Source organism: Ips typographus, linkage group LG7 (assembly GCF_016097725.1).
Source record: "Ips typographus isolate SLU linkage group LG7, UJ_Ityp_2.0, whole genome shotgun sequence".
NCBI classification, from domain to species: domain Eukaryota; kingdom Metazoa; phylum Arthropoda; class Insecta; order Coleoptera; family Curculionidae; genus Ips; species Ips typographus.
Genome location: NC_138428.1, coordinates 4,199,402 through 4,226,027, shown reverse-complemented (window position 1 = coordinate 4,226,027; position 26,626 = coordinate 4,199,402). Strand labels below are relative to the sequence as shown.

Here is a 26,626-nt window from a genome sequence, read left to right as displayed (position 1 = left end):
ACTGCTAGATTTTGTATAATATATTTCTAATGGACACTCTAAAATTATATTTTCATTAAACCTGCACAGTAATTGACCAGTTGACTACAGGATGTTATTGGTTAATCATTGGTTTTGTTGGTGGTCAACAAATTGTATGAATTTTAATAAAAAAGCTTTTGTATATGAACCCAAGATAATGCAGCAAGGAACTTAACCTAACCTAACCTAACCTTAGAGGAAGTTTCAGTTAAGAAGAAAAATATTCTTCATTCAACCTTACTGAACAAGATAAAATAAAAAAACCCTGATAAAAGTAAATAATGTGTTCATCTGAGATCTTAACGAATGGGACATTATGGTCAACTAATGGAACAAACCAAAATTTTACATGTATACATTGTTTAATTCAAAAAATAGATTCATCTAATAGATTTTTTTTAATGATTCATAAGAATAAATCGATTAGAAATCGAAAAATCGGATTTTGAATTCGATGGACAAAATGACGTTTAAGTAATACTTTTTCGATCAGTAATCGATTTATTTCAGTGCATTCAACAGAAAATTGCTAATCGATGTGTTCTTATGAATGCAGACAATGTTAATTTGAAACTTGTAGTATTAGTATAAGGTCATTAGCTAGCAAATCAAACTCTGATAAAGTTGACGTTAATGTTGGTAGTCACGTGGTACTAGAACAATTAACTTAGACAGTCACATGACAACGATTAACATAACTTTCATGAAGCTATAAAACCCATCTTGTTCTTATAGCTTCTGTGCACACATTGACAGTTTTATCTTTAGTATCGGTGGTTTCGTGGTCCTAGAGTCCTAGGAGTTAGACAGTCACGTGACAACTGTCGTAATAATTGTCATGGAGTTGTCAAAAGCTCATTTTCTTTCCAACATTCTACACTCTACAGTTTTAAACTACGAATCTTACACTTTTAAGGCAAAGTCCAGTTGCCACGTGTTCTTCGATAATTATTTACTTAGACGATCACGTGACACCTGTCAAAACCCTCATCCTCCTTGTTACATTTTCAGAAGTAAATTAAATGTAAACTCGAAATCATGGTATTAATACAATCATATACGTAGTATATCTTCTATTTTATGTAGCAAACAGTCAATAATGAACATGAACAAACAGGTCATAATATTATTAAACTTTTGTAAATTATCTATGACTAATGAATAGAATAACCAAACATCCCAAAGAATATTCCTCAAATGTGATTAGCACAACACTTAGTACACTTAGTGCCAAATGCAGACAAGATACGAGATAGGAGAGAGAATGATGTATAATAGACCTGGTACCAGTACCCAGTATCTTCTTATCTGTTCTGTTTGTTTTATGGAAAACAACAAGCATCTTATATTTTCTAGCCAGAGATATAAACCGTAGAGAACATATGATTTGAAAATCTTCTTTTGCTGATTTTTCAGTTATGTGGTTTTAGATCAAAAAAATCTTTTGTTTCTCATAAGAAGAACATTTAAGTGGCACATACAATGAAAAAAAAAACATATTTTGAAGTTTAGTACTTTTTTGTGTAACAGTTAAATATAGATGAAGAAAACCCAGTACTCCGGATGAATAATGATTTTCTTCTGGTGAAGATGGTCGGTGATAATAAAATAACCACCATTATTTTGTCATCACCTACCAATTCAACGTTGAAGTTGATTTATCTAAACAATGATACCCCAGCTCGTACGTCTAGTACCCAGAGGCGGGTTCTTTGAAAACCCCGAAAATTCTCCGAATTTGGGGACCGATCTTTCGAATCGATAGGCCAGGTATTTCCATTCAAGCCCCGGCCAGTTTGAATTAAATTTATTCCGATTACTAGAACGATCGGAACTCGGATAAAAGCCAATTTAATGGGCCGGCCGAGACACCTCGAGGTTTTCGGGAAAAACAAAAACGTCTGGGTGACCGGGGATGCGAAAGAAATTTATTTAAAAAAAACCTGACGTGATTGATGCGCAGACTGAAAATCGTGAGGGGGCGGTGCAGGGTCCGGGGGGGATGCTGGATATTTGCAAAACGCGCCTCTGACAAGATTAATGATGTTGCTGATATTACGAGTGTCTTCTAGTTTTAATAAACGCAAGAAGCGCTTCTGGATGAGTTATTAATTCCGTGACAAACGCTTTGCAATCTTTGAATATCAACGAAGATTGCTAGAGAACAATAAGTCTCTATAATTGACAGTAAAGTTAGGATTATTTAATTTTGCATCCATAATAAATAAACCTGGGATCAAGGGATGTTCACTCTTTAATACAACATTGGCTTATTCATTACACCAAATAATGGTTGGAATCTGGTGTTGTTTGAAGTCTTGCAAAATTTGCACTAATCCATGATTAATGTGTTTAATATTTTCTTTTTAATACAATTCATAACAGACTAAATATTTTTCTGTTGTGGTAAAGTTTTTGCGGTTTTCGATCACCGTAAACATCACCCTAAAATGTGCCCGAACGCACGCAATACCAAAAATTCGGCGGCTCATTAAATTTTCGACGTCAGCACCCCTTTTACCACCATATTCGAGGGGGTGGTACTAGCTTGCACGAAACCCATTTGATTGAAGAACATTTAGTTGAACACGGATTTTTGACATGAAAATTGATGTTTATTTGGTTTTATTGTGGATGGAAGGATCACAAGTTTTCTAAATGTAAACAAGAAATCGTTGACGTGTATTCCTGTGGGTGTTACAGAAATATTGTTTTAGGTACATTTCTATAAAGTGTATCAAATTGACTAGTCAAGAGAAAAATTTATAAATGAATTAATGGTAAGTTCATAATGCAGCATTTGCGTAAATTGCAATCACTGTTCGTAGTAACTGCTTTTTGAGCTGACGGAAAAAAACGTTACATCCATTTTACTTAAATTACTATTAGTTTTACTTATTTTGATCAAAAACTGGTTTTGTGTTTAAAAACGTCATTTGATTTAACTTATTTTCTGAATTATCATATTTCTTTTTTTCATTTTCATTTCATATTTCTTGCTGTATGTGATTTCATCATCCGAGAAATCATGCTTTGCTCGAGTACCTAATTCTAAACATTAGAAACTGATAGAAACTTAAAACTGATACAATACGATAAACAAACATGCCAAATTTGAAACATAACAATAAACTGACTGTTTCGGATGACAAAAGAGGCCTCTTCCGGGACCTTTGTCGTCGGAATTGGGCCTGGTTTCACGCTGGCAGGACCACCATGAAACTCGTGTTTGTCAACAATGGTTCTCAGCGTAAATAGCGCAAATATACAAAATGTCCCCGGTTAGTAAGTTATCGCGGATAATGGCCTTTCGAAATGACAGTTATTGATGAGTCGCTCGTTGTCTGTTTCTCCCTCGGGGGTCCCCATTTTCGAAACGGGTGGGGAATTTGGGTCAATTGTCCTTTCTGTTGCTTTTATTCCTGGACGGGTTGACGTCTAAATGGAGCATACTCGGTGTTTACATTAGTACATAAAGTCATTTGGCTTTGGCATACCTCAAGCCAAGCGAAATGGTCAAAAGGTTTCTAAGGTAGGGAATAATCACCGTGAAAATATGTTCACAAAGGAACGACTTACGTACCACTGTAACTTAAGGGTTTTTATAGATTTTTTTAAAACTTTTCAAGGTTTTAGTTAAAATGTCAGCTTTCTGTTCATCTGTATGACTAGTGTTCGCTACTTTGTTGAACATTTTTGGTCTCGTTACTCTGATCTTTTCCGACATATTTCCTTTTACTCTTTTTGGAAATTGAATACAAATCTAGAAAATTATTTTTCTCAAAAGATAAGTGACATCTGGCATTTCTTGTTCATTAAGCCCCATCCTTATTCTTTTCTGCTGGAAACCCTCAATATTGTAGCACCCTGTATTAGTTCGAATAGACACGAGGACTGGAGGTATTAAGTCGCGCCGTCCCCATGGGGGCCGCCGCAGACCCCATGGGGGTAATTTATGACGTCTTCAGCGCGACTACCTCATTGTTTGAGTAACTATAACGTTATTCACTCTTATCGGGCCGTGTATCTCGCTCTTATCTGTTTGTAAAATTTAGTGTTAAGGCCGTTTAATGCGGCCCCATTCCGACCGGGTTTTCGGGGAGAATCTAGTAGAATTTAAAAAAGGAACTAACAGGTCTAATAAGTAACTTGAGTTGTACAGTGAGACTAGAGAAGAGCGGGCGCAGTGGTCGCCTCTAAATTAAAACAAGAAACGAGACAAGGAGAGCGCGCGAAACAATAGAAATTCCGAACGAAGCGGGGGGCGCAGCACGAGGGGGCGCCCGGACAGTGGCGCCGCATACTCCGCTCCAACATCGGCCATAAATCACGTGACCGGGAGGGCTCACGAGCACCGAGCACGAAGACAATAAGACAATGGGACAAATGTACGGCAACGACGTCTCCGTGTGGTTTATGGCTAATGTCCTGTCCGCTTTTCCCCCCTCGTTATCCACTTTAAAAACGCATATAAAACTCCTTATCCGATCGGATATATTAATAACTTAATCAGAACGACGCGGTTATTATTAACCAGAACAATGTTTACGTCTCGAAAACCAATAGGACATAAATCAGGCCGAAAAGGCGGCGGTCCCGGGGATATATTTATATACGCGGGCATAAAGCCCGGAATAGATCCTTAAAAATCGTTCGAATAAATCAACAGCGATAGATCGTGCGTATAAATTATTTAAATTATAAATAAAATTGTCGACGTTTTTACAAATTCAACATAAAAAGTCCTACTGGGAACAGCGAGAACTACCTTGTCAAGAGGACCCCCGTTGCGGCCCCGCCGATATTTGGGGCCTTTTTAAGCGATTTTGAAAAATGACCCCCGTCGTTCGTCGGTTTTCAGGTATTTTTTTTCCTGCTTATAGTTTTTAAACGGGTTTCGTAACAAACATGTGATAAAAAATAGGTAAAGACTATGCGAATGTAAATTTCGTTGAAAGACTTTCTTGTTCCAACATAAAAGAGTAAAACTGCAGATCGACGTATTGTTGTCTATATTTTATAAAGTTTGCTATGCTGAAAACCAAATAAATTTGAACTAACGTCACAAATGTCAAAACAGGTCGCAAAATTTCAAGTGTACTTTATCGTTTACTACCTTATATTCATAGCTTAATGGAATAACGTCGTTGGTTCGAGTCTAGGGCTCTAATTCTTGAAAAGAGGGAACAGGATTTTCAAGAGAAGAGTTGACAATACCAGCCTCCTGTCACACTCTACATATCTTTCTCTTGATAATTCCCTATCCTCGTTTCAAGAATAAGCACCCAGCTGAATGCGGCATAAAATAATTTTTTATTTGTGTTTGAAAACCAATCAGCAACGATATTGGAAACTGGAAATTATGGAAATCCTCCTCAAAAATGTTATTATGAGAAAAGATCCAGTGTGTCCAAGCTCTGGATTACCTAGAAGAGTTGCAGTTGCAGGAGGAAGATAAAAAGACTTTTGACTGTCTTTAAATTCTGAACAACTTGCAGCACTTATAATCTCTGGTTTTGCACTTATAAACCCAGCATTTTAATTTAGTTTTGAAAGGAATGAAAGGATAGATTTTAGCCTCAATGTTGATAAGTCAAACTCTCGGCAATGGGTTGTTGAGGCCCTACTTTGATAAGATTTTCTGCTTTTCAACCTCTATACTATTTTTAAAGATGCAAAAGTTTAGTGGATCTGCTGCTGACAAGAAAAAAACATCTGTTTCTATGTTCTATACTAACTTAGTAGAAGTCTGCAAATGTTCTAGGGTTTTCATACCTTCCTGTCCTTCTTATCTAAAGCCGACTGATTCAGAAATTGTCAGTCAAGTTATCGTATGATTATCGATAAAGAGATTCTCACTAGACACTTTCCAAGGCTAATTTTAAGGTATATTTGGTCACTGCATGCAGAAAATTTAAAAAAATCGAAATAGGTTGGGTTAGTCACATATGAGATTTGGGAGAAGTTTTTGTTTTAAACAGCTCTTGAAGCAGATATTGATCAAAGAGAAAGTCTTATAAAAGTAGATTATGCCAATCACATTCATATGCAACAGTTTAAATGCCTAAAACATTTCTTCAAGGCGAAGTGTCATTATGAATGCTTTTCAATCAAGTGATTTTCAAATTTGAAAATTACACCCAGAGAAATCATACTGGGCAATATCCTGGATATCAGGGCACCGATTCTTGAGATCAGAAAGTCTCAATTGACAGAATGTGACATAATTGTATAATACATATAGGTATGTCAACTTCCTTCTTTCATTTCAATCAACGCTTGTAAAGTCTTTTGGAAGCATCTTTATTGGATTGGTTTTTAATATGATTTTCCTGTCTTTTATAGTTTGTTATTCCTGTATTCTATATTAAACTAACGTTTCAAACTTCTGAGTGCTAAAAAACTTATTCAGACATATGTAAGATCCCTTCTAGTTTCACACATTAAATTACACAACAAGTTGATCTAAAAGTAATCAATCAGGAAAGTTTATGACCATTCGTCTTTTATCACTACACATAAGACAGGGTTAATGCCATGTTGCCACCTCCACAAACACCTGTATTAGTAGGTAATTTCCATCATCACCTGTTCAAATCCAGCAAACATAAAAATTCCATTGTGTTGTTTCTAATAGAGAAAATTAATGGTCGATTCACCGTGTATCAGCTTTTCCGTAATATAATCGTCAAAACCGTATAAAGTGAGCAGCGGGTGTTGTCTTTTATTTCGAAATTTCTTCGTTCCTATTTAAGTTTGACATTTTCGGATGTTTTATGGGCGACCGGTACGGACTACCAGTAGGGAACCACTTCCTTCCTATGGTCTTCGTGGAACCCGTCTTATTTATGTGCAAGCCCACATGAACGACGTCACTCTGACAAATGGGTTCCAGTTGTGGGGTTGATCATGAAAAGTAGGGATGAAAGAAAACCAATAAACATGCAAGATGTTAATGATTTATTTCAATAAAGACAATAATGTAATACTATACATCTAACTATGTACAATAAAACAGGGAGATATGTTATGTACATAAATAAAATTGGGCTTAAAGAAGAGCCAACAAAAATATATTTATATATAATATATATAGCAGCAGTAATCAAAATTATTACTTAGCAGGTTTCTTAATATGATTCTTAAAAAAAAATACAATATAAAAATCTTACAATTTGTTCAGATTGATATGGTAAACAACAATAATTAGCTAAATAACATTGTTGCCGTTTGGCCTTACTTGACAAAATTAGGGAAAACTAATGCAAACCCGAAATGGCGAATGTATCCCCAAAAACATAAAGGCGTGTTTACTAATCGTAGTTAACCGAACCGGTAAAATGACGCGCCAACTACAAAAACTCTACCTGTTTTTGACACATTTGGTCCGTGCAAGCGGTTACATTGAATCGGTTTTCAATGCAATCCCTATAGTCAATAACAGTGACAAATATAGAGCGATTAAAAAAAGTAGTAATTAAAATAGACGCCTCTCGGGAGCGATTCGAGATTGTTTCGTGGCCGTCGCGACGCCGTCAACCTTAACGGTTTTGTTCAGTATCACAGATAAAATTACTAAAATGCATTTTTATACAAAATGTACATTTTTCCTTATTTAGCACAGAATTGGGATCTGTCTGTTGTCTGTCAACGGTCCGTGTTTCACTGTTGCACATTGCCCTTGTTAATTTGACATTCTGAAACAAGAAAACAAAAATTAGTTAAGATTAGTTTAGTTCTAAATTAATATATGGCTCAATTTTATGGAAGAAGAGACTGTGGAATGTATTAGATTTCATTCAATATTGTTCGACTTGGGAGACAATTTCATATGCACTGCATAGCAAGTTTTGAGTAAACATGCACCTTTCCAGATTCTGATAATGAAAATTACTGTGAATGGGATAATTTCGGATCTGGCCAAAAGTAATACTTTTCCATGTTTTATTTAGCTTATTTAGCTCTATGACTACACTTCTAAATCTTGGAATGAACTGTTTTGTTATGTCGTAGACTTTTAGAATGGTCTACAATGGTAATGCCTCACAAGTAAAACTTTTGTTTAGGAGTATGAGCTTGATACAAGTACAAACACTCCAGAAGCACAAAAAGAGAAGGTTGAAAGTGCAATAGTACATCAAGGTAATTAAAAATCTACTCATATCATTGGATCTTTAGGAGTGCACCAGGACCTACTGAACCTACTGAAGTGTGGACCTGAAATCTATTTCGTGTTTTGAAAAACCTGTTTCAAAGATCCATTAACACGCCGGAGGTTTTCTTGGAATAGAACTTCTGAAAATAGTGTCTACAGAGTCCCAATTTACTGTTAGATAGCAAAAGCTGTTGGCTGATACATTAGAGATACTATAATACTTGATGAAACACTTTGTAGATAACCAACAGAAAAGTAAAATTCATTTAATTATCAAGGAAGTAAACTACAAAAGACGATTATGTGTACGTTGATTAACGCAATAGCCTAGATAGAATCCAAATAGTATATGAACGATGAATATAATTCACTTTTCTCTTTCTCACAGAGTGTTCAATAGCCGAACGACCCACAGTCCCGTCGACGTATCGCCACCATCATCTGAACGGAAACCAATCCGACTATGACATAATACATTCTTAAGAAACACCTTTACAATGGAGAGATAAAGTCGAAGAATTTTAAATTGTTTTCGGTCTAATCTACCATCGGCAATTTGTTTCGTTATTCGGCCGGACATTATTACCAATAGGCCCCGTATTAGTTTACAAATTAAATTTACGGTGCGGGACAACAAATCGATTAAACGGTGACAGGGCAAGATGTATAATAGTAGGTTACTTACCGCTTTTAAACTAGAACAAAAGGCTGGCTCAAACTGGCGAGACGAAACTCCCGTTCAAACTTTGCGAACTGCAACAATATTAACAATGTTAGTTGCACAATTCCAACTTTATATAACAAAAAAAATGGTTATTTATGTATCAAGGGCATTATGTGTGGATGTTTATGACGAGAAGTAGATGGCCACTGGCCCAAGTATTGTACTGGCCAAAATATTGTGTTTAGAGAAAAATATTATAAAAAAACAACTTAAAATTTGGTTTTAATAGAGCCTACTCTATTGCATTGCAGTGGACACAATTTCATACAATAGATAGATGATTGATAATGTTCCCGGTTGTCCAATGAACGTCAGATGGTTCTCAAAAGGATCATAGAAATCAACATACATTGGAACTTGTGTTGTTGTGGCTGTAAACTTCAAACATCAATCAAAATGCAGAATTAAACTATGCTGCTGGGGTTCTTTAGTGATCTGGATGAAACAATGTTCATGTCCTATCCCAAGAAGGTGTTTCAAAATGTACCTCTTTCGTTTTTAGTGTACAAAGTTGGCCTGTTTGGTGTACAAGAACTAGTTAATGTGTTGATTACTTATGTAGAAGAAAGATAGTCAGTTAGTAGTAAATGTACCTTATGAGACTATGAGACTTAAACTGATTAGAAACTACCACCACTGGCTACAGATAGACATTAGGATATGATTTTTAAGCAATTCTGAAATGCCCACAACTTGAACGACATTTGTCGAACAGAATTTACCAAGAATACTAGGAGCTGATATAACTTTACACCAAACAACCCTTAAATAATTGGTAGCAAAAAAAACATGATAATAGTACCTCTTGTAAAACGGCTTAAAGGCTGCATTATCGCCTACAGCACCTCCTGGTCCTGACATAGGATTTTGAGCGGACTGTTGTGATCGTTGCGGACTGTTCATCCGCCCAAATCCACCCAGAAAACCACTGTTCTGCCCTGCGTATCCAGCTTGATTTGAGTTTGTTCCTATACAGGGTGCTCCCTGTCCGGGGGCGACGTTGCCACTAATGTTAGGTACTTTCATGTTAGGTGGGGTTTGGGGTGGAGTGTCCGTCTGCACTTCGGGGAACCCTTGCTGACAATGGCTGGGCAGAAACCCACTTCCTGTACTGTATCTGCAATAAACAACGCTAATTTCAGTAAATAGTTTTTGATTTTTTGGATGGGGACATACCTGGAACTGGGCAACGCAAAACCGTTGCTGCTGCCTAGCCACTGACCGCCTTGACTTGGAGGTGGTGGTGGAGGTGTTTTGCAAGCGGCAGTGTCCGCCAAACTCCAAATTTTCGGCTTGGAGGGCGGTAACGGTACCCCGCAGTCAGAACTTTTAATTTCCGACTTCAGCGAGTACCCGTTACTGAGGATATGGTGCATGTTCCCTCCTAAGATATCATCTTTGCGATCTTCGTCTGTCATATCATCATCATCCAGATCCTTAGTCCGCTCCGATTTGATCCGTCCATGGATATCTAAAAGCCCATCTGTTATTCGGATATGATAATTGGCCAAACCCGAAATCACCCCCAATCTCCCCGGGGGGGCTTCAAGGCTTAATAAAATATCATTTTCATTTTGACACCCTTTTGCCCCCTTGCGTAATCGCGTTCGAGACTAATGTGCCATTGCAAATAAACACTAGTCCGAGAGCTCATCGTTAACTTTACTTCAATAACACAACTCACTGATTGTGATGGAACAATCTCCCGGACTATCAGACGTTCAACCCTCCCTAACAGCTTAAAATAAAGATCTCTCCCTCTAACTGTATAACCCTTAATTATATCAGAAGGGCCGGGGTTTCATTCAATTATAAAATCGTAGGGAACGCGCACCCTTCGGGCTTTTAACTCTCCATTGTTTCCTAATTTCTCTCTGCCAAACTGGCTATAAAATTAGTCTTTTTGACGTTTCGATCGCTTCCAAATACACCCACACATTCCCCTCTAATTAACTCAATAATAAATCTAGTGCTCTACTTAGTTACAAGTAGATTAATATCTGTTTCCCCAACTACTGAACTGTCTAACAAAGAAGTTTACATTGTAGGCAAAAAACTCACCTAAATCATCCCGCTTATCATCATCATCCTTATCTTTATCATCACTATCTGACACCAAAGCATCATCATCATCTTCTGTCTTGTTCTTCGGCTCCCAAGTCATCTTATTCTCTTTCTTCAATCTTCGTCGAGCATTCGCAAACCACGTCGATACCTACATAAAATTGTGTTTTCTAAGACTATCCTCAAATCTTCAGGGAATGAAGGTTGCTCACCTGAGTCAATGTCATTTTAGTGATAATGGCCAGCATAATTTTCTCCCCTTTGGTGGGGTAGGGGTTCTTTTTATGCTCGTTCAGCCACGCTTTAAGGGTGGCAGTCGATTCTCTAGTGGCGTTTTTACGACGGGCGGCCAAATCGTAACCTGCACCGTATCTGCAACAAACAAAAGTTTAGGTAAGTTTGCAGACATTATGAAAACTAACAATTACTATAACGTGAAAAATTAAAATTCCCCTTGTTAGTAGTCATTTCCGCTTGTTGTGTTCTGAATATGATAAATTTGCGCTTTTAATCTTGTTTGAAAAATGATGAATTTCTGGTTTTCACGTTTTTACTACCAGACTAATCTATACATGATAATATTCCGGTTTGTAGTAATGGAAACATAATAAGTGTGTGATAATAAGCAATAAATTAGGTACCACTTAGTTACACCTTCTTGTAATTATTTTTAGAAGTTTTGCTTTGATGAGCTAAGCTCCATAATATTATTGTGCTTAGTGCTCAGTCAGTAGGTCATGATTTGATACTAAAAAAAAATAAATTTCTTATAGTTTTTTAATGTGTTGTACTAAATTCCAGCTAGTTCCATTAATCCACCCATTATGCGAGATATGCTAATTCCACTAACAGTTTGCCGGTCATCATTTCCGCTTGTATGCATATGACAAATTCATTAAAAACCTACTCACTTAATCTTGTTTGAACCTAATAAATTTCAACTTTTCAACATTTATATTCGACGGTTTTTGTATGAACATGGATATTATGTTCCTAGTTAGCCTAGACCACACATAATATATTTCTAGTTGTAGGTAATTGAAACATGATATATTGTGTATGTACTCAGCATGATGAATTAAGTACTATACTTAATGAATATCCCCTGTGATGAACTTTTTATTGATTGGCTGTAGGCTGATTTGATGAACCTATGCGGAAAGTGATACTTTCTTCATTAAACTAAGACCTTTTACAAGGTTTTCTTTAAAAAGGTCTGAACATGACAAATTCCTTTGCTTTATTATGTGACTGGGTCGATTTACTGCGTGAGTGCGTAGATACGGTCCTGAACGTTTCACCGCCTTTTTGGTGTCTATCCGGGATACTTGGGGAAAAAAGTAGCGTACGGGGTTTAATAGGGGTGAAACCACTCAAAGTATAATCAAAACCCCCGCGTGCGGAAAACGAGGCCCCCATGCATTTCCCGGTCTGGCAGCTCGGGCGCAAAATAATTGACTGTTGTGATAAATCTGTTTTTTTTTTTCCTCTCTTTTTTTGTAGTCATTCACGGTCGAGTATTATGCTTTTTGGGGGTGGCGGTTTTGGCTTGTCCCGTTTGGTCCTGTGGGCCGTTTACCGGCCTTAAAGCTATTAAAACACGGTGTGTGCGGGCTCGCAAATAACGAAAATCGCGTCTCTTAAATATTTATCGACTGACTCTCATTTTTTATTCAACAGATTCCGTCCGGGACTTGTTAAACGAGGTGTCTGCAAGATTTGCCAACACAGTATTATGCTTTATTTGTTCAATTACCGATCCCATTGTTCTCCCGGAATGAAACCCGATACTATCTTCGTTGGGCGCGGTTTTTTTCTGTTATTTTTCGGCGTTGAGTTCGACACCTTTTCCACTCTTCTACGGTTTTTTTTTATCCACTCGGTGTAAGGTTACCGGGCGTAATTTATGCCTAGAACGACATTTTATTGTTGCGGATTAGCGATCGTTATAGGGGGAGTTTGTGACAAAGCGTACCCCCAAAACAACAAATCTCGGGATATAGCGTGGATAATGCCTTGATCGCATGCTTGCCAACCGTATTCCTTAATCTAATAAAACTGGCTCTAACAAAACTACCCATTTTGTTTTACTGGCGGCGGCAAGCGCCACCACATAACCATATTTTTTGCTTTATGACGTTGCCTTATAAACATGACAATCAAATTTTAATTCATCGAGTTATTATATCTTCTAAGGGTCATTTGTATAAGGTTATTTTAACCTGAAAAAATGGTCTTCCAGTCAAACTCCATACTCAAACTTGATTTGCTAAATAGACTTCATTAGTACCTCTAGGAGTTTTTTTGTAACTCACTATACTAACCTAATTGTTCAAAAGAAAAAACACATAAGCAATTTTTGAGGTATCACACACTGTATATTGCTTAAATTGGAAAATGCTACATTATGACATTTGCACACTCCTTTCACCCAAAATGATTTGTTTCAGTGCTTTTGGCACCATTGTAAAAAACAAGTTTTCAGTTCAGATGCACTATAAGTGATTGTATTTTTGTTTCCTTTTGGGTGGCGCTTTTTACAAAAATCTACAATTTCATCGTCTAACCCAAAAAAACGTAACCCATAGCCCATAACGTTACTTAATGTCAAAATGAAGTGAACTAAGTACCAGTACTACATCAGACAGTGAAAACCGCAACTTTATAGGTTCCTTCTATTTAAAGTTATTCACAAAAAAGCTAATTTTAATGATTAATTCATCAAATTTTCATACTTGTTGATATAACAAATTATCCTTCCTTATTTACCTTACAAAGAAAAGCGTGTATAACTTTCTATTTAGTTTTTGTCCAAGTCCCTTGGGTATATAACCCTAATTACACCTACTTATCCCAAACCATATAAGCATTATTATCTACATCATTCGAAAACCAGGACGATATTACTTAAGTTCTTATTTTTAATTAACAAGTCGACGAAATCCCCAGAGATTTGCTCAGCAAGAAATTTCGAATTTAATGCGTGTAAATATTAATTCATACAGATTTCGTACTTCCAAATATGTACTTGATACGGGTAGTGGCAGAACGGGAAGGTTACTTCAGCGAAAAAAATTTTATGTATACAAGGTGAGAAAAGTAAAGTTTTGAATCAAAATATTAGATTTTATTAAATGAGCCTTTGAAGCCTCTCTTATGTGTGTTTGGAAATCTCAGTAGTAGTTAAGCTGTGAAAGTATTTTAAAAATAAAGTTTGTGTAAAGCTATTATTGCTTAAAAATGGTTTTTGGTCTATGAAAACCACTAATTAATTAGTATATCATAGCTTGAAATCGATGGAGCGAAACTACAACGGTATGTACCTACTAATAATTAAGTTGTAAGGAATGTGGCAATAAGCAGTTTTTATAAGATTTTCCGTTTGATTCAATTAATGTTAGTAATTGAAATTTATTTTTTACCTGTAATCATTTCTGTACTACTCCCCATATTATCCCCCATTTTTGTCGTTTCTAACTTTAGGTTAAGTTGAGCTCTAACTTTTTGAAGCCACAAAAATTGAATTCTAATCAGGACAAATTTCGTAAAATAGAAAAGCCTGCCCTGACTATCGTAGGTCGAAAATAAACCGGATAAACCTCAGAAAAAGCGGCCCTTTTCGTTATTTTCGCCGCACGCCGTAGTTTTTCTCTCCCTGCTGACTAGGGGTTTTCTCCTGCGGCGGGGCGGACACTTCTCCCCTCGACGTTTAAGTCTTTTATAAGGGTGGATTGATGGTTTAATTGAGTTTAGTGTTTTCCAGTCAATCTAGGCCGCATGTTTAGGATTTATGGCCCCGGCCTGCCTTTCACACATCGAGTTAATCTAGTTTGGACGATTTTTTCGCAAAAGATACTGCTAACCGCAGTAGCTGAGTGAATCAATTTCAGTTAACAGAAAGACGTTGTGTCGGCAAAATGTAAAGACAAAATGGCCGAGACTGGCGCTTTGCGTTCATATCGATTGGCGTATGGGGACGTCTGTCGTCGCGACGCCGCAGGTGGAAAGCACCCCTCGCGTGGCGGTTTTGTGGTCGTAGTCGATAAAATTGTTTTTTAAATTTTATTTACTCGAGTCTGAAAACTTACCCGTAAGCTGCTAATGTAGGATCGTAAGGGTAGTACCCGGTGGTTGGTTGTAAACCAGCGCTGGTCCAAGCTGGCATATCAGCGCCGCCACTAGCGTCTTTTAACCCATAAGGATTACTCTGTAAATGAAAGAAAATGGTTAAAATCTTGGTTGTGGATTGAAAGTTGAAGAAATCAGCTATTTGAACGATTTTGGGTGATTTAGCCATCCCACCTTTCAAGACTAATAATACACTCATTTGCTATAGTACATGATGTTCTGGTATGGTATAACACTCTGTATTTGGTATAATTTTTGAACACTACGACAGTTACAATGAAAACAATTTTCTCCTTCCTGTATACTAAGTAAATTAAGTACCACCCATAGTAGGCCACTGCAAGCCAACAGATTGGTGCAAGCCTACAAATTTTACGTTACCCCTTCTACAATCACAAGGCCGGTATTCATTAATTGCACTTTGATTGATAATTGTATTTAAGAATACCAGAAAAATAATTGATTAATTTTCCAGGGTTTGATGGTTGTGTTAACTATTCTTTTGCCTCAATTATTAAAGCATAATTGAAATATGCATATACAAGATATGTGTTGGATTCAAAGCCATATGATACATCTGTACTTTCTACTCTAAATCATCGCGAGCCTCGTAATATCACCTGGCGTTCTACAAATACATGTGTATTTCATGTAATAATTATGATAAATGTTTCAGCATTCTGGTCAAGAACGAACTATAGTAGATTATCTTCATAAAAATTACGTCTGCAACACAAGTTATTCTATTGAATTAAATTCACATAGAATTTAATACCAAATAAGCACGTAAATCAAAACTTATAAATTATTTAACTGCTTAACACTTGAGTAATTTGGATTACAAAATACGTTGTTAGAAGACTTGGTGTATGCCATACATAGAGCTTGTGTTTGTATAGAAAAATTAATTAAATATAGTAATATATTGTAGAACAAAGTCCTTATCGCAAGAAACAAAGTTTTCTTTACTGTCTAATAGAAAGTTGCCTAAATGTGACTTCAGTTGCTAAAAAAAATTAAGTAAAAAAAAACGTTTTTAAAATCATTTTTTCTTATATTTTTGACATGGGTGCTGAGGACCTAACCTAACTTCTTCAACAATTTCTAGACTGGGAAGATAATTTTAGTATTTTCGTAATTCGTTTTCCATCTATTTTATTGTATTCCAATTCGTAGTTAAATTTCATTGTTCTTAAATTTATACATTTTTGTAAAATTCGTTTTATTACACTTTTGCATAAGTAGAGAACTTTTCTCTCACATGTTTAAAATCACCGAACTTAATCCAGCTTTTCTGTATTATGATTATCAAATATTATCTCCCACCATATTCAACAAAACAACATTTTTTATTATTTGTCTTCTTTGGTTGATTTTTCTGATAAAAATTCTGATTGATTCACTTTCAATGATTCGAAAATCCCTTCTGACATCATGTGTTAACTTTATAAAAAAATTCTAATTGTGTATTTTAAACTGATAAGATTGTTATCCCACCATTACAGTATTACGACTTGTGAAATAAACGCATAAGTTATTGCAAAAGGTTCTTCAATTGCAAATTGTGGGCGTGTAATTGTGATAATCTTAATTGGTAAAACTGGTAACAGGTTTCTAATACTTCTGACCTTTAAATTGAACTTGTCATGCCATTTTGCCTTCCGGTATCAGAGTACGTTAGTACCAGTTAGTTTGAAGACATTCAGTTGAACGATAATGAATCATTTTTTCTACGTTGATTTACTACTTTTTAGGTAAAACGAACTCATTATACCAGTCGTAACCGAATATTCTGTTATTTTACAGTGGAATCCTTTAAAAGGTGGCCCAAACACCTGGTATAGTCAATTTAATAGGGGTATTTTAACGAGACTGATCAAATATTCAATTGGGCAGATCGTTATTCTCACGACTCTTCACCGGGCTGTCAAACAAATGAAGAAAACGCACGTCGCGGACTGTGAGAAAGCGCCTCCATTTGGCGTCAGTAGAATTTTAAATTCTGGTCCTCCGAGTCGACCTGACCTAGGTTCCTGCGACCGTTTTTTCCCCGTCGTTTCTGAAGTTGCTGGCTTAAGCACACATAATCTGAGCTGTCAATTGAGAATCCTCAAAAAAGCCGCCGACACGATAACGCCTTCGTTATCAATGTTTGCCAAGTTATCACAACAGCAGTGATTGACTCGATTGTCGGCATTTTGTATCTATGACGACTCGACAAATAACTATCAGGGCAAAATTTGTACGCGGAACACCGATAAGAGACCATTTGAACAGTTTAAACGCACCATCGAGTTATCAATTTGTTTCAAAATGGAGGACGGGTAGGTCTTTGATGTCCCTCCCGCTTGACTGTCTGTCACTCTCGCGATTAGATTTCAGAGTTTATTTATTTTTTCAAGTAGAACGAAGTTTTTTTGATGAATTGTGTTTGATTTCAGTGGCAAAAATTCTCTCACTGATGTAACCCAACCGAAATGCAACGTTGTACTGGGTGCGCTTCTTTTTTATTGTCGTAGTAAACTTGTGTTTATACGTCTTTTATGGTTTTTATAGCGTTTATTTAAAATTCTATTACCGATTCGGTGTCGGTCGTTCGAGTGGGTGTTAAAACATTTATCGATTCGCCAGAGGTGCCAAACGATATTTTCCACAATTTATAACGGAAATTTCGATTTGCCGCCAACCGATTGTTAGTTAAACCGCTTTTATAACTCGAATTTGTTGTTTAATTAACTGTCTTCTTACAGCTTTACGTCTAGTTGATTAAAATATGTAATTAAAGATATAACCTGTTGACACTCCTAACTTTCTTTTTAAATTATAAAAATAGACAAATTTTGTTTAAAACAACGAAAAGCCCAAAGCAATCTGTTATATTGCAATTTATAAATTTTTGCTTTCTGATTTTTTTTTGGTATTTTTAGGTTACCCTAACATGAAATTTGTTTGCAGCATGTACTCTACCTAAAAGGAAACTTAAGCTCCCTGGCAACATTGCATCTTTAGGTAAATATCTAGGAATATTCAAAATTTCTAGTGACATTACTAGATTTGTGGAAACATCTATAATATAGACAACTTCGAATTTTTCAAGACTTTTTCTCCGGAAACTTTGCACCTCAACCATTTCTTCTATTCTACTTGGCATTTTAATATACTGAAACCGCAAACTTGCTAAAACTTCAGAAATTTGCTTAACTATTTTAGGAGCTGTTGTAACATCCATTTCCCATAAAATCTGCAATTATTGTACTGAGATGTCTTCCAGTTGCATAAAACCGAAGACTCGTCAGCATTTGATTTATGGGACTAACGCTGTTATTACTATAAAAGTATAGGGAAGACAATTTGAAAAATGCTGGCAAAGAAACGAGAAATAAAATGCATAGATCAATTCAATATTATATGTACTACAACTTACCGATAATCTTGGTATTCTAATTGTTCTTCAATTGTATCTAATATTTGAAGAAGTTAGTTGAATTTTAGAAACCATGTGATGGATTTTAGAAATATTCCTTGTATTTCAGAAAAGATCAGTTGGGTTATTGACACGGTCATTTGTAATTTGGACAATTCAAGTTGTATGTCAAGGTAATTGTGCTGTCATTGGTACAAAATTATTAAAAGTTTTAGCAAATGAAGATATGCCAGTTCGGTTGTAAATTTTATATTAATTTCATTGATGCTTTTTCTGATTCTTTTTTCTGTAAGTGATATTAAATTATAAATGGACTAATAACCACACATAAACATAATAAAATTCTGAAATTAAAATAACTATTCTAATATCCAACAGACCTTTTCTGAAATACAACTCACGCTTTCTAAAATCAAATTTACGATACTGAAATACAAGTTTTAAATTCTGAGATTCAACTTACATATTTTCTAAATTACATGTGTAAATGGTGTAGTTTTACTGATAATTTAAGAAATAATTTCCCAATTTCTGTCACTCTGTTGACAGTTATTTTTAGGGAGTCATTAGGGGCTGAAAATTTAGATGGTGCAACAGAAACAGGGCCTTACTAACTTTATTCTTAACCTAAGAGTAGGGATCCCTAAAACCGTTGGTTGGTAATTTCAGATCCAAACACCTCATAATCAAAAGTGACCTCCATGTGATGTAATCATGGTGTCAAATGTGACAAACTGTCAAATGACGTAATTTATCGAAACTGACAAATTGTTATTATCTTTTTCACTTTATAGATAATAGTATATTACATACTCAGGTGGAAAGTATTTGATTCCTGTCGAGAAATTAGGAACTTTATCCCGAGACAGAAATTAAACTTTCTATCGTGGTTTGTATACTATTTTATTTTCAACCATTTATCAAAATTTCATCGAACTTTTAATAAATCATTCAGTTGAAATATTGATTGCTAATAGTCTCTAACAATAAGGTAGTATAGGTGCACCAGTAGTTATGACTTCAACCATAATAAACGACTGGCGATTTGTTTACAATCTTGACAACGTCATTATTGTGCTATTCTGTCTTTAATATTTTGAGCTGAAACGTTTCTTAAAGTGCTTTTAACATGGAGATTTCTGAAGACACAGATGTTACTCATCATCACCTGAACTGCGAGCAGTTGCAGAGGTGGCGGCACAGTCTCTTCTATAAAAAGTAAGCCCAGATATAACAAAACGCATATTGACATTCACCCGGGTGGAAAGTGAAAGCAGGTAATTTTCATCTTTCCACCTGGTTTACACATAAGAAATAACGTTATTACATACCTGGTTGAAAATAAAAAGAATTACTTATGATTAGTTGACACTTGACATAAGTCATTGCAAAACTGACAATAGAGGAAACAGAGTTGTATTACGGGGATTATAAAACCTTTTCTCGGTTCTCAGTTTTTATTTCTTGACATTTCCTCGACTCGAGAGCATCGTAAAATTAAGGTAGCACCCTCTCAGGCAAGTTACGGCCCGGTCGTTCTGATATTAAAAAAAGCTACGCGGATTCTTGTAGAATGTCCGCTGGAAGTGTTAAAAGGCTTCTTATAAGTTGTCGTAACGATTTGTTCAGTGGCGGCGCGCGGTTTTTCTTTCCAGGTGAGTTTCAGTTTACTCCCGCAAACAGATTTACTCCCGACCTCCCGTTGGGAATAAGCGTCACGTTTTAAGAGGGGAATTTTTATAGGCATGCCAGTGCCAGCTCCACGTTTTTTTCTGGTGGTTTTTGAGACTTGGTATTGTCCGAGGGCGCCACTGGTGCAGCAGACAGAAATAATAGAATGGCATTTTTGTGAGGGGACGAAAACGCACTCGAATAAAGTGCGACGCCTTAAATCATACCTGTCAAAATTGAGAAGCGGATTTTTCAATATATACGCCTCCGAGGACCGTATGAATACCTTCACGATTTTATCATCTCGGGGATTTTTTCCTCGACTGTTTTTTTCTTTGTTTTCAAAAGGATTTTTATTGGATTTCTGTTGCGAGGTGATATATCGACTTTCCGGTTGTTTTTTTTTCTCTCCTTTTTCTACAGCGGATTTAGTAATTTCTAAACGACTATATGCGAATTAATCGGGAAAAAAACTGGTAAAACCGAGTAGTTGTAGCAGAAAAAAACGCCCATGTAACATGTATAATTCACTCGAAAGCATGCGATCCATATAAAGCGCCTAAGAGAGGTAAGGGCTCCGGAGTAAACGCGTCCGAGAATGCGGTTTTTGCAATCCTGACTTTGCCGCCGCATAACTTCCATTGTCTTTAAGCCGTTTTTAGCGACCAAATAATTTGTTGGACAATTCATTATTTCGAGGGAGGCCCCGATCAAATACAGGACCGTAACAGTTCAACCAGCAGTCAAGAGACTAAACAAACAAAAATATGATTATCCAAACAGGATTTTGTCAAAAATATCCCTTGGAGATAAGTTTGTCTTCAACATGGTAAATTGTGCTAAAGCTCTCATGGAGCTGAGATATTGCAAAATAAAAGCAGACTCTCAATTTTTTTTGGGGGGGTTTGGTGATTATTTTGACTGTCTAGATTCTCTTCAGGGTAAATAACCTACCAAAGCTTCTCACTAAAAATTACCAAAAAACCAAAAAATGTTTGTAGCTCTCCATAATTCTAAAGTGTCAAAATATTGTTTTTTTTTGGGTTTGGTCCAGATTTTGACTGGTTGGATCTTGTTCAGTGAATAGTTAATAACCTAGCTAAGCTTGTCAGTGAGAAGAGCCTGAAAAATACTAGAAAATCCAACAAAAATGGGGCTGAGATAATCCAAAATCAAGCTAAAGTGTCAAAATTTTGCTGCACATTTTGGGTTTGATGCATATTTTAACGTTGGATCCTCCTCAGGGTAATAGTAATAGCCTAGCAAAGTTGGTCAGTGAAAAGAGTGAAATTAGCGCTGTTGTTCAAGTATCTTTTTTTCTTATTTTGACGTTCGTAGCACGTTTTGACCGATTGTATCGTCATCAGGACCCTAATACTTAATAGAATTGATAGAAGGAAACAGGATTTTCATATTTTCAAGAAAAGTATTAATAGAATGTGTGCAAAACACTTTGCCAAAAGCATGTGACTATTGTCACATTCTGTATGTATGTTTCTCTTGATAACTCTTTTCCATCGTTTCAAAAATTTGGTTCTAGAATGATTTTAGCCTTCTTCTTCTTATTCATATTTAAGATCTCGCAATCTGTTAGTTTTGCAGGTTCCTCTGGATCAGTTCCTGGGAGGTGGACTGCCAGCTGTCCTTCCATCTCTTAGATGGTCTTCCGGGTGCTCTTTTCCCTTCAAGTGCGATGCGTGGCAGTCTTCCCTCTTCCATTCTTCTCACGTAAGCGTACCAATATCTTTTTCTTTGTCTCCCCCATCTTACCATGTCTTGCACCCACATTGTTCCCTAATGTCAGTGTTCCTAATTCGGTCTATTCTCGTTTTTCCCATTATAGTCCTGAGCGTTTTCATTTCGGCTACTCGAAGCATTCTTTACGTTTTGTTGGTTTCTATTCCGTATGTCATGATTGGCCTTATCTGGCTTCTTAGGTCCATCACTGGGTCGCGATAACTCCACAGATCCATACCCAGATATTTGAATTGTGAGACTTGCTCAATGATTTTGTCTTGAACTACCAGCTTACATCTTACTTTAGCAAAGGTTATGCTTTTCGTTTTTTCTACAGATATGGTCATGTTCATCGCTTGGCTGACCTAGCAGAATTTGTGTAGTTGTCTCTGTAGATCGCCCTCTGTTTCCGCGAAAATAGCTGCATCATCGGCGTAGCATACCATTTGTCTGATGCCTCCTGGTGTTGGTATTTCTTCCGTTTGATTTTAGTAACCTAACAAAATAACTGTTACTAACCAAACTCCCTATACTAGCAATTGTGGGTTCTGACGAAATAGTACATTGTAGTAATAACAAAAAATCGTATCGACCGCCGCCATTTGCATAAACAGCGTTAAGGCGACAGCACGCAATTAATAACCAAACTGGTTTTTCACAAGAAAATTAAATAACGACCGCGACATGATTTACCACGTTTAACAACATTTACGATTTGTTGTTGTTTTCAGCAGAGAAACGGGACTCAGGTTTGATGTTTTTGACGTAATTTTTACATTAACGGTGTAAATTATTACCGGATCCGTTCGCTTTAGTACAGGGTACACATGGTTAAATAGTTTCGCTCCACTACAACAACAGGTACTAATTTATTGCCTGTCAAAAAGTGGTAAAGGAAAGTGGGTCACGCAATTTCTTTGTTAACAACAATCAAAACTGTCAACTGTGACAAGTTGGGCAACGCCTTTTTGACAGTTTATCGGTGTATGGTTTGGTGCACTAACAAATTTGCATCTAGTTTTTTTCCTAAACTGGTTAAGCAAGAAACTCTCAACCTTAATGGTGTGAACCGAAGAACTGTGCCATATTTTACCAAATATGCTACAATCCTTCTACGTCAAAGGCAAAATTTTCAAAGTAGTTTATTACCTACTGCTTAAAGATAATTTGCTTGAAGCCGAATGTCCATAACAATATTTGAATAATAGACCGAAGAATGTGAGAAAAGTTTGAACAGTACTGTACACCAAGAGCAATTGGAAGTAGTCCAAAAAGAAAATCAGACATTTTATAATTTTGTTACTGAGTTAAGCAGAGCTATCAAAACAACTGAAGTTCTAGAGAAAAGTATAGTAGACCATTACTTTTATTAGATAGCTTCGATTATATTCATTCTCATTATAATTAGAATAGATCCATAAACATTGTTCATCAGAAAAGCTCAAATTAGGGAACTAGGGAACAAGAAAATTTAGAATACATTGCAAAAGTGTTGAAGAAGGCAACTTTTGTGCCAAAGATAAGAAGGAATAATGATGCATTATGTGTATTCTTTATTCAAATCAAACACGATTTAGTAGTAAACTACACCAGAATGGAGCAATTAGACCTAGATGAAGCACCTCACATATCTTTGTTAATCGTTGTAAACCCACGAAGTATTGATTAACTAACAGACTGGATAAAGATAACAGTGACTTCTAGTGAAATTTAGCCTTTAACACATAATGTCCTCTAAGTTTGTTCCTGCTTTCTAGCTCTTCATACAGAAACATGTCAATTCAAGCCAAAAAGTACAGTAAAAGTTAGTCATGGTTCTTATTGTCAGGGTAATATATTACTTACCGGTAAGGTAAAGTAAAATTCAATGTGACAAGAAAATGTACCAATTCTACCAGTAAATTTCATTTATTATTTCAATTATATTTGATTATTTTCATGCTTGAAAAATATCATTTTCCTGTCACGACTGTCATTAATTTGAAAAGTCATAAATCGGAATCACCATACTTTTCATGCACACCCTGTATACTGCAAGCTAAAACGGTCCTGCAACTTTACGGTGCTAAGTTAGGGAGTTGATTAGGAACATTTTTGGTCTCCTGCCATTTTTTTTGTAACATCCACTGTTTTTGAGTAATTCAGGAAAAACTGGTTTGTTATGTCAGTAAAATTGTGATCACGATTTAAAGGACAAAATGACTGTTTAAAGCAAATTTTTGAAATTCTCATTAAATTTCCTATCTGCTAACCTAAAAAAAACACTACAAAATTTAATACAGTCAGGGGAAAAAGCGGTGTCAAAGTTTGAACTGCTAGTAACACTTCTTGAATAAACAGTCACCGACAAAATCGCTTGTAAAACCCACTTAGAATAAGAAAATCATTGTTTTAAGTACATTTTTGAAATCCTCATTAAATTTCCTATTAAATAACATTAAAAAAAATACTACAAAATTTGGTACAGTCAGGGAGAAAAGCGGTGTCATCATTTGAACTTGAAGTGAAAATACTTGTAATTTCTTCTTTTTGTTGGTGGGTGCGCCAAAACCATTCAGTCAATCTGACTGGAGTGTCCCACCTTTAGTGGCACCGGGAATGGTTGTCAACTTCTTCTCAGTACACAAAACGTGTTTGACAAATGACATGTTGGTAATCTTTTGACAGTTGACATAAAAATGAGTTCTGCATAACCAACAGAACGAGAATAGGGGCCTGTCGCTGAACTGATGCGACCAGAATAAAAACGAACAACAACATATTGCGAACGGTTTTAAAAACTTACAAAGCTGGTGCAATTTGTAAGTCGTGTCGGCTCGGTGCGACTTATAAGGCGCGACGATTTATTTAAAGCCTTCTCGCTCTTTGGCGGAAGCCATCTTTGTTCTGGGTTCGCATATAGACGAAAAGGAAGAATTCGCACAAAGTCGCGCGACCGAGGAGTTTTCAACGTTGGTACTACTTATTAAAGTGGTACTTAATAATTAACTCTCTCGAGCTTTTGCACCTGTACAGTTGCATGCTCGCAACGGACACTCGCTCGTGTTAATGACAGCTAAACATGTCGCCGTATATTAAATGTGCAGTTTTTAACGGCATCCGATAGGGTTCGGGCAAAAAAGGTGTCTCGGACGCTGTCGAGTTAGTTATGAGGTTCGATCGGAACGATACAAACGGGTTCGTAATTTAAATTGTGTTGGACCGAACCAGTACCGGACTGTGCTACTTGTTTCCCCAAAATTAATACCAGAATAACGTTAGTAAATGGTAGATGTCACTGGGTCACAGATTCCGGATATTACTGCACACTTACTCATATTTCAAAATCATAATTTCACTGAACGAGATCCATTTCAAGTGATAGGATTAAGCTGAGTTGCTCCTTCAATCTATCAATAACAATTCTTTGAAGATTAAGTACTAAAGTTGATCTAATCTGATTTCAAAAAGTATTAAATATGCTTGAATTACGTATATTTTATAATCCTGCTTGTCTTGCAAATTGTTTCTGACTGTCTAATTTGTGAGTAGAATTTGATAGATATTCAGTCTATAAATGCTATTTCTGATCAACTTGTGAGAGCAACAAGCAACATATTCAGCAAACAGAGGTCTAATATACATAACAATAACCACACCTCACTCTGTGAAACTTGAGACTTATATTACTATTATTACTCATATTTATGGCAACAAGAGGATATTGATACATAACGCAATCTCTCATCTAAATACAACACTAGCAAGTAAAATAAGTTTTAAATGTTGTCAAATGGTAATATAGAAAATCTACATAAAGAGGCAGAACAAGAACTAGAAAAGATATAAACCATTCCGAAAATTGGGTAATTCCACTTGGATGAGAAGGAACCGAAGACTCTTTAAGAAGATAATAGAACTTAAGAACTTAGTGCTAAACCTTCTCAAGATCTTATCTAGACGAGATAAAATTTGCTTGAAGAAGAAGAGTCCACCTAAAACAAAACATGTCATTTGCTATTCCTTGGAGTAGACCAAAATCTGTGAAGATGTCAAGAAGAAATAATTGTTTCAGTGGGGTAGCACACAATCTTCTTAATCAGGAAGAAGCTCAAAAAATTAAGTAGTGAGAACATGTTTTGCAGATGCATTAACTTAACAGATTGTCAAGTTGACTGCATTTAAAGCCTTTTTGACTTGGAAATCAAGTAAAACGTCCAAAATTTGTTAAAGACTCTATTTAGAAGAACGATGAAGAAGATGATTTGTGAGATGATATCTAAAGAAAGCTTGTAAAGTGTGTTTTCCAAATATTTATATTAAGTTCATTGATTTGATTGATGATTTTCATTAATTATCTATAAAGTTAGCAATTTAAACGATTTTCACTGGACTCAAAACACTTGATTTGATGCTTTAGACATTGATTTTTAGTTCAAACTTCTTGAAGAAGGTATCTGGATATCCTGTGCCCAAATTAAGGAACTGTACTAAGATATGAGATACTAAATGTTAATTAAAACCTTCTTGTGGAAAATAATATGCAGTTTCAATAGAATTTCGGCAGCTAACCAAAGAAAATGACTTTTAGATAATCAATAACATCTGAATTAACAACTCTGTTTCATTGCAGCAAAAGTTGATGAGAAAGATATTTGGTGGGTAGTTTCTGATTGGACAAAATCAGGAAAAAAATCAGTTGGTGATAAATCAAGGGAACAAA

The 26,626-nt window shown here is 36.0% G+C and overlaps 1 protein-coding gene across 5 annotated transcripts in view; it reads right to left on the bottom strand.

Annotated features, from left to right (window-relative positions):
- Positions 1-6,964: 6,964 nt before the first annotated feature.
- The window catches only part of caup (caupolican), a 47,202-nt gene continuing 27,540 nt past the window's right edge, over positions 6,965-26,626 (bottom strand). For 4 of the 5 annotated variants that reach the window (XM_081983459.1, XM_081983460.1, XM_081983462.1 and 1 more), the window contains 7 exons: positions 15,053-15,171; positions 11,177-11,336; positions 10,962-11,115; positions 10,077-10,371; positions 9,703-10,017; positions 8,862-8,929; positions 6,965-7,718 (listed from right to left, as the gene is read on the bottom strand). In XM_081983459.1, coding sequence (XP_081839585.1) covers positions 8,890-8,929; positions 9,703-10,017; positions 10,077-10,371; positions 10,962-11,115; positions 11,177-11,336; positions 15,053-15,171 — 1,083 coding nt within the window. In that variant the 3' untranslated portion in view covers positions 6,965-7,718; positions 8,862-8,889. The remainder of the gene's footprint in view (positions 7,719-8,861; positions 8,930-9,702; positions 10,018-10,076; positions 10,372-10,961; positions 11,116-11,176; positions 11,337-15,052; positions 15,172-26,626) is intronic. The other variant, XM_081983461.1, reaches the window with a different exon arrangement.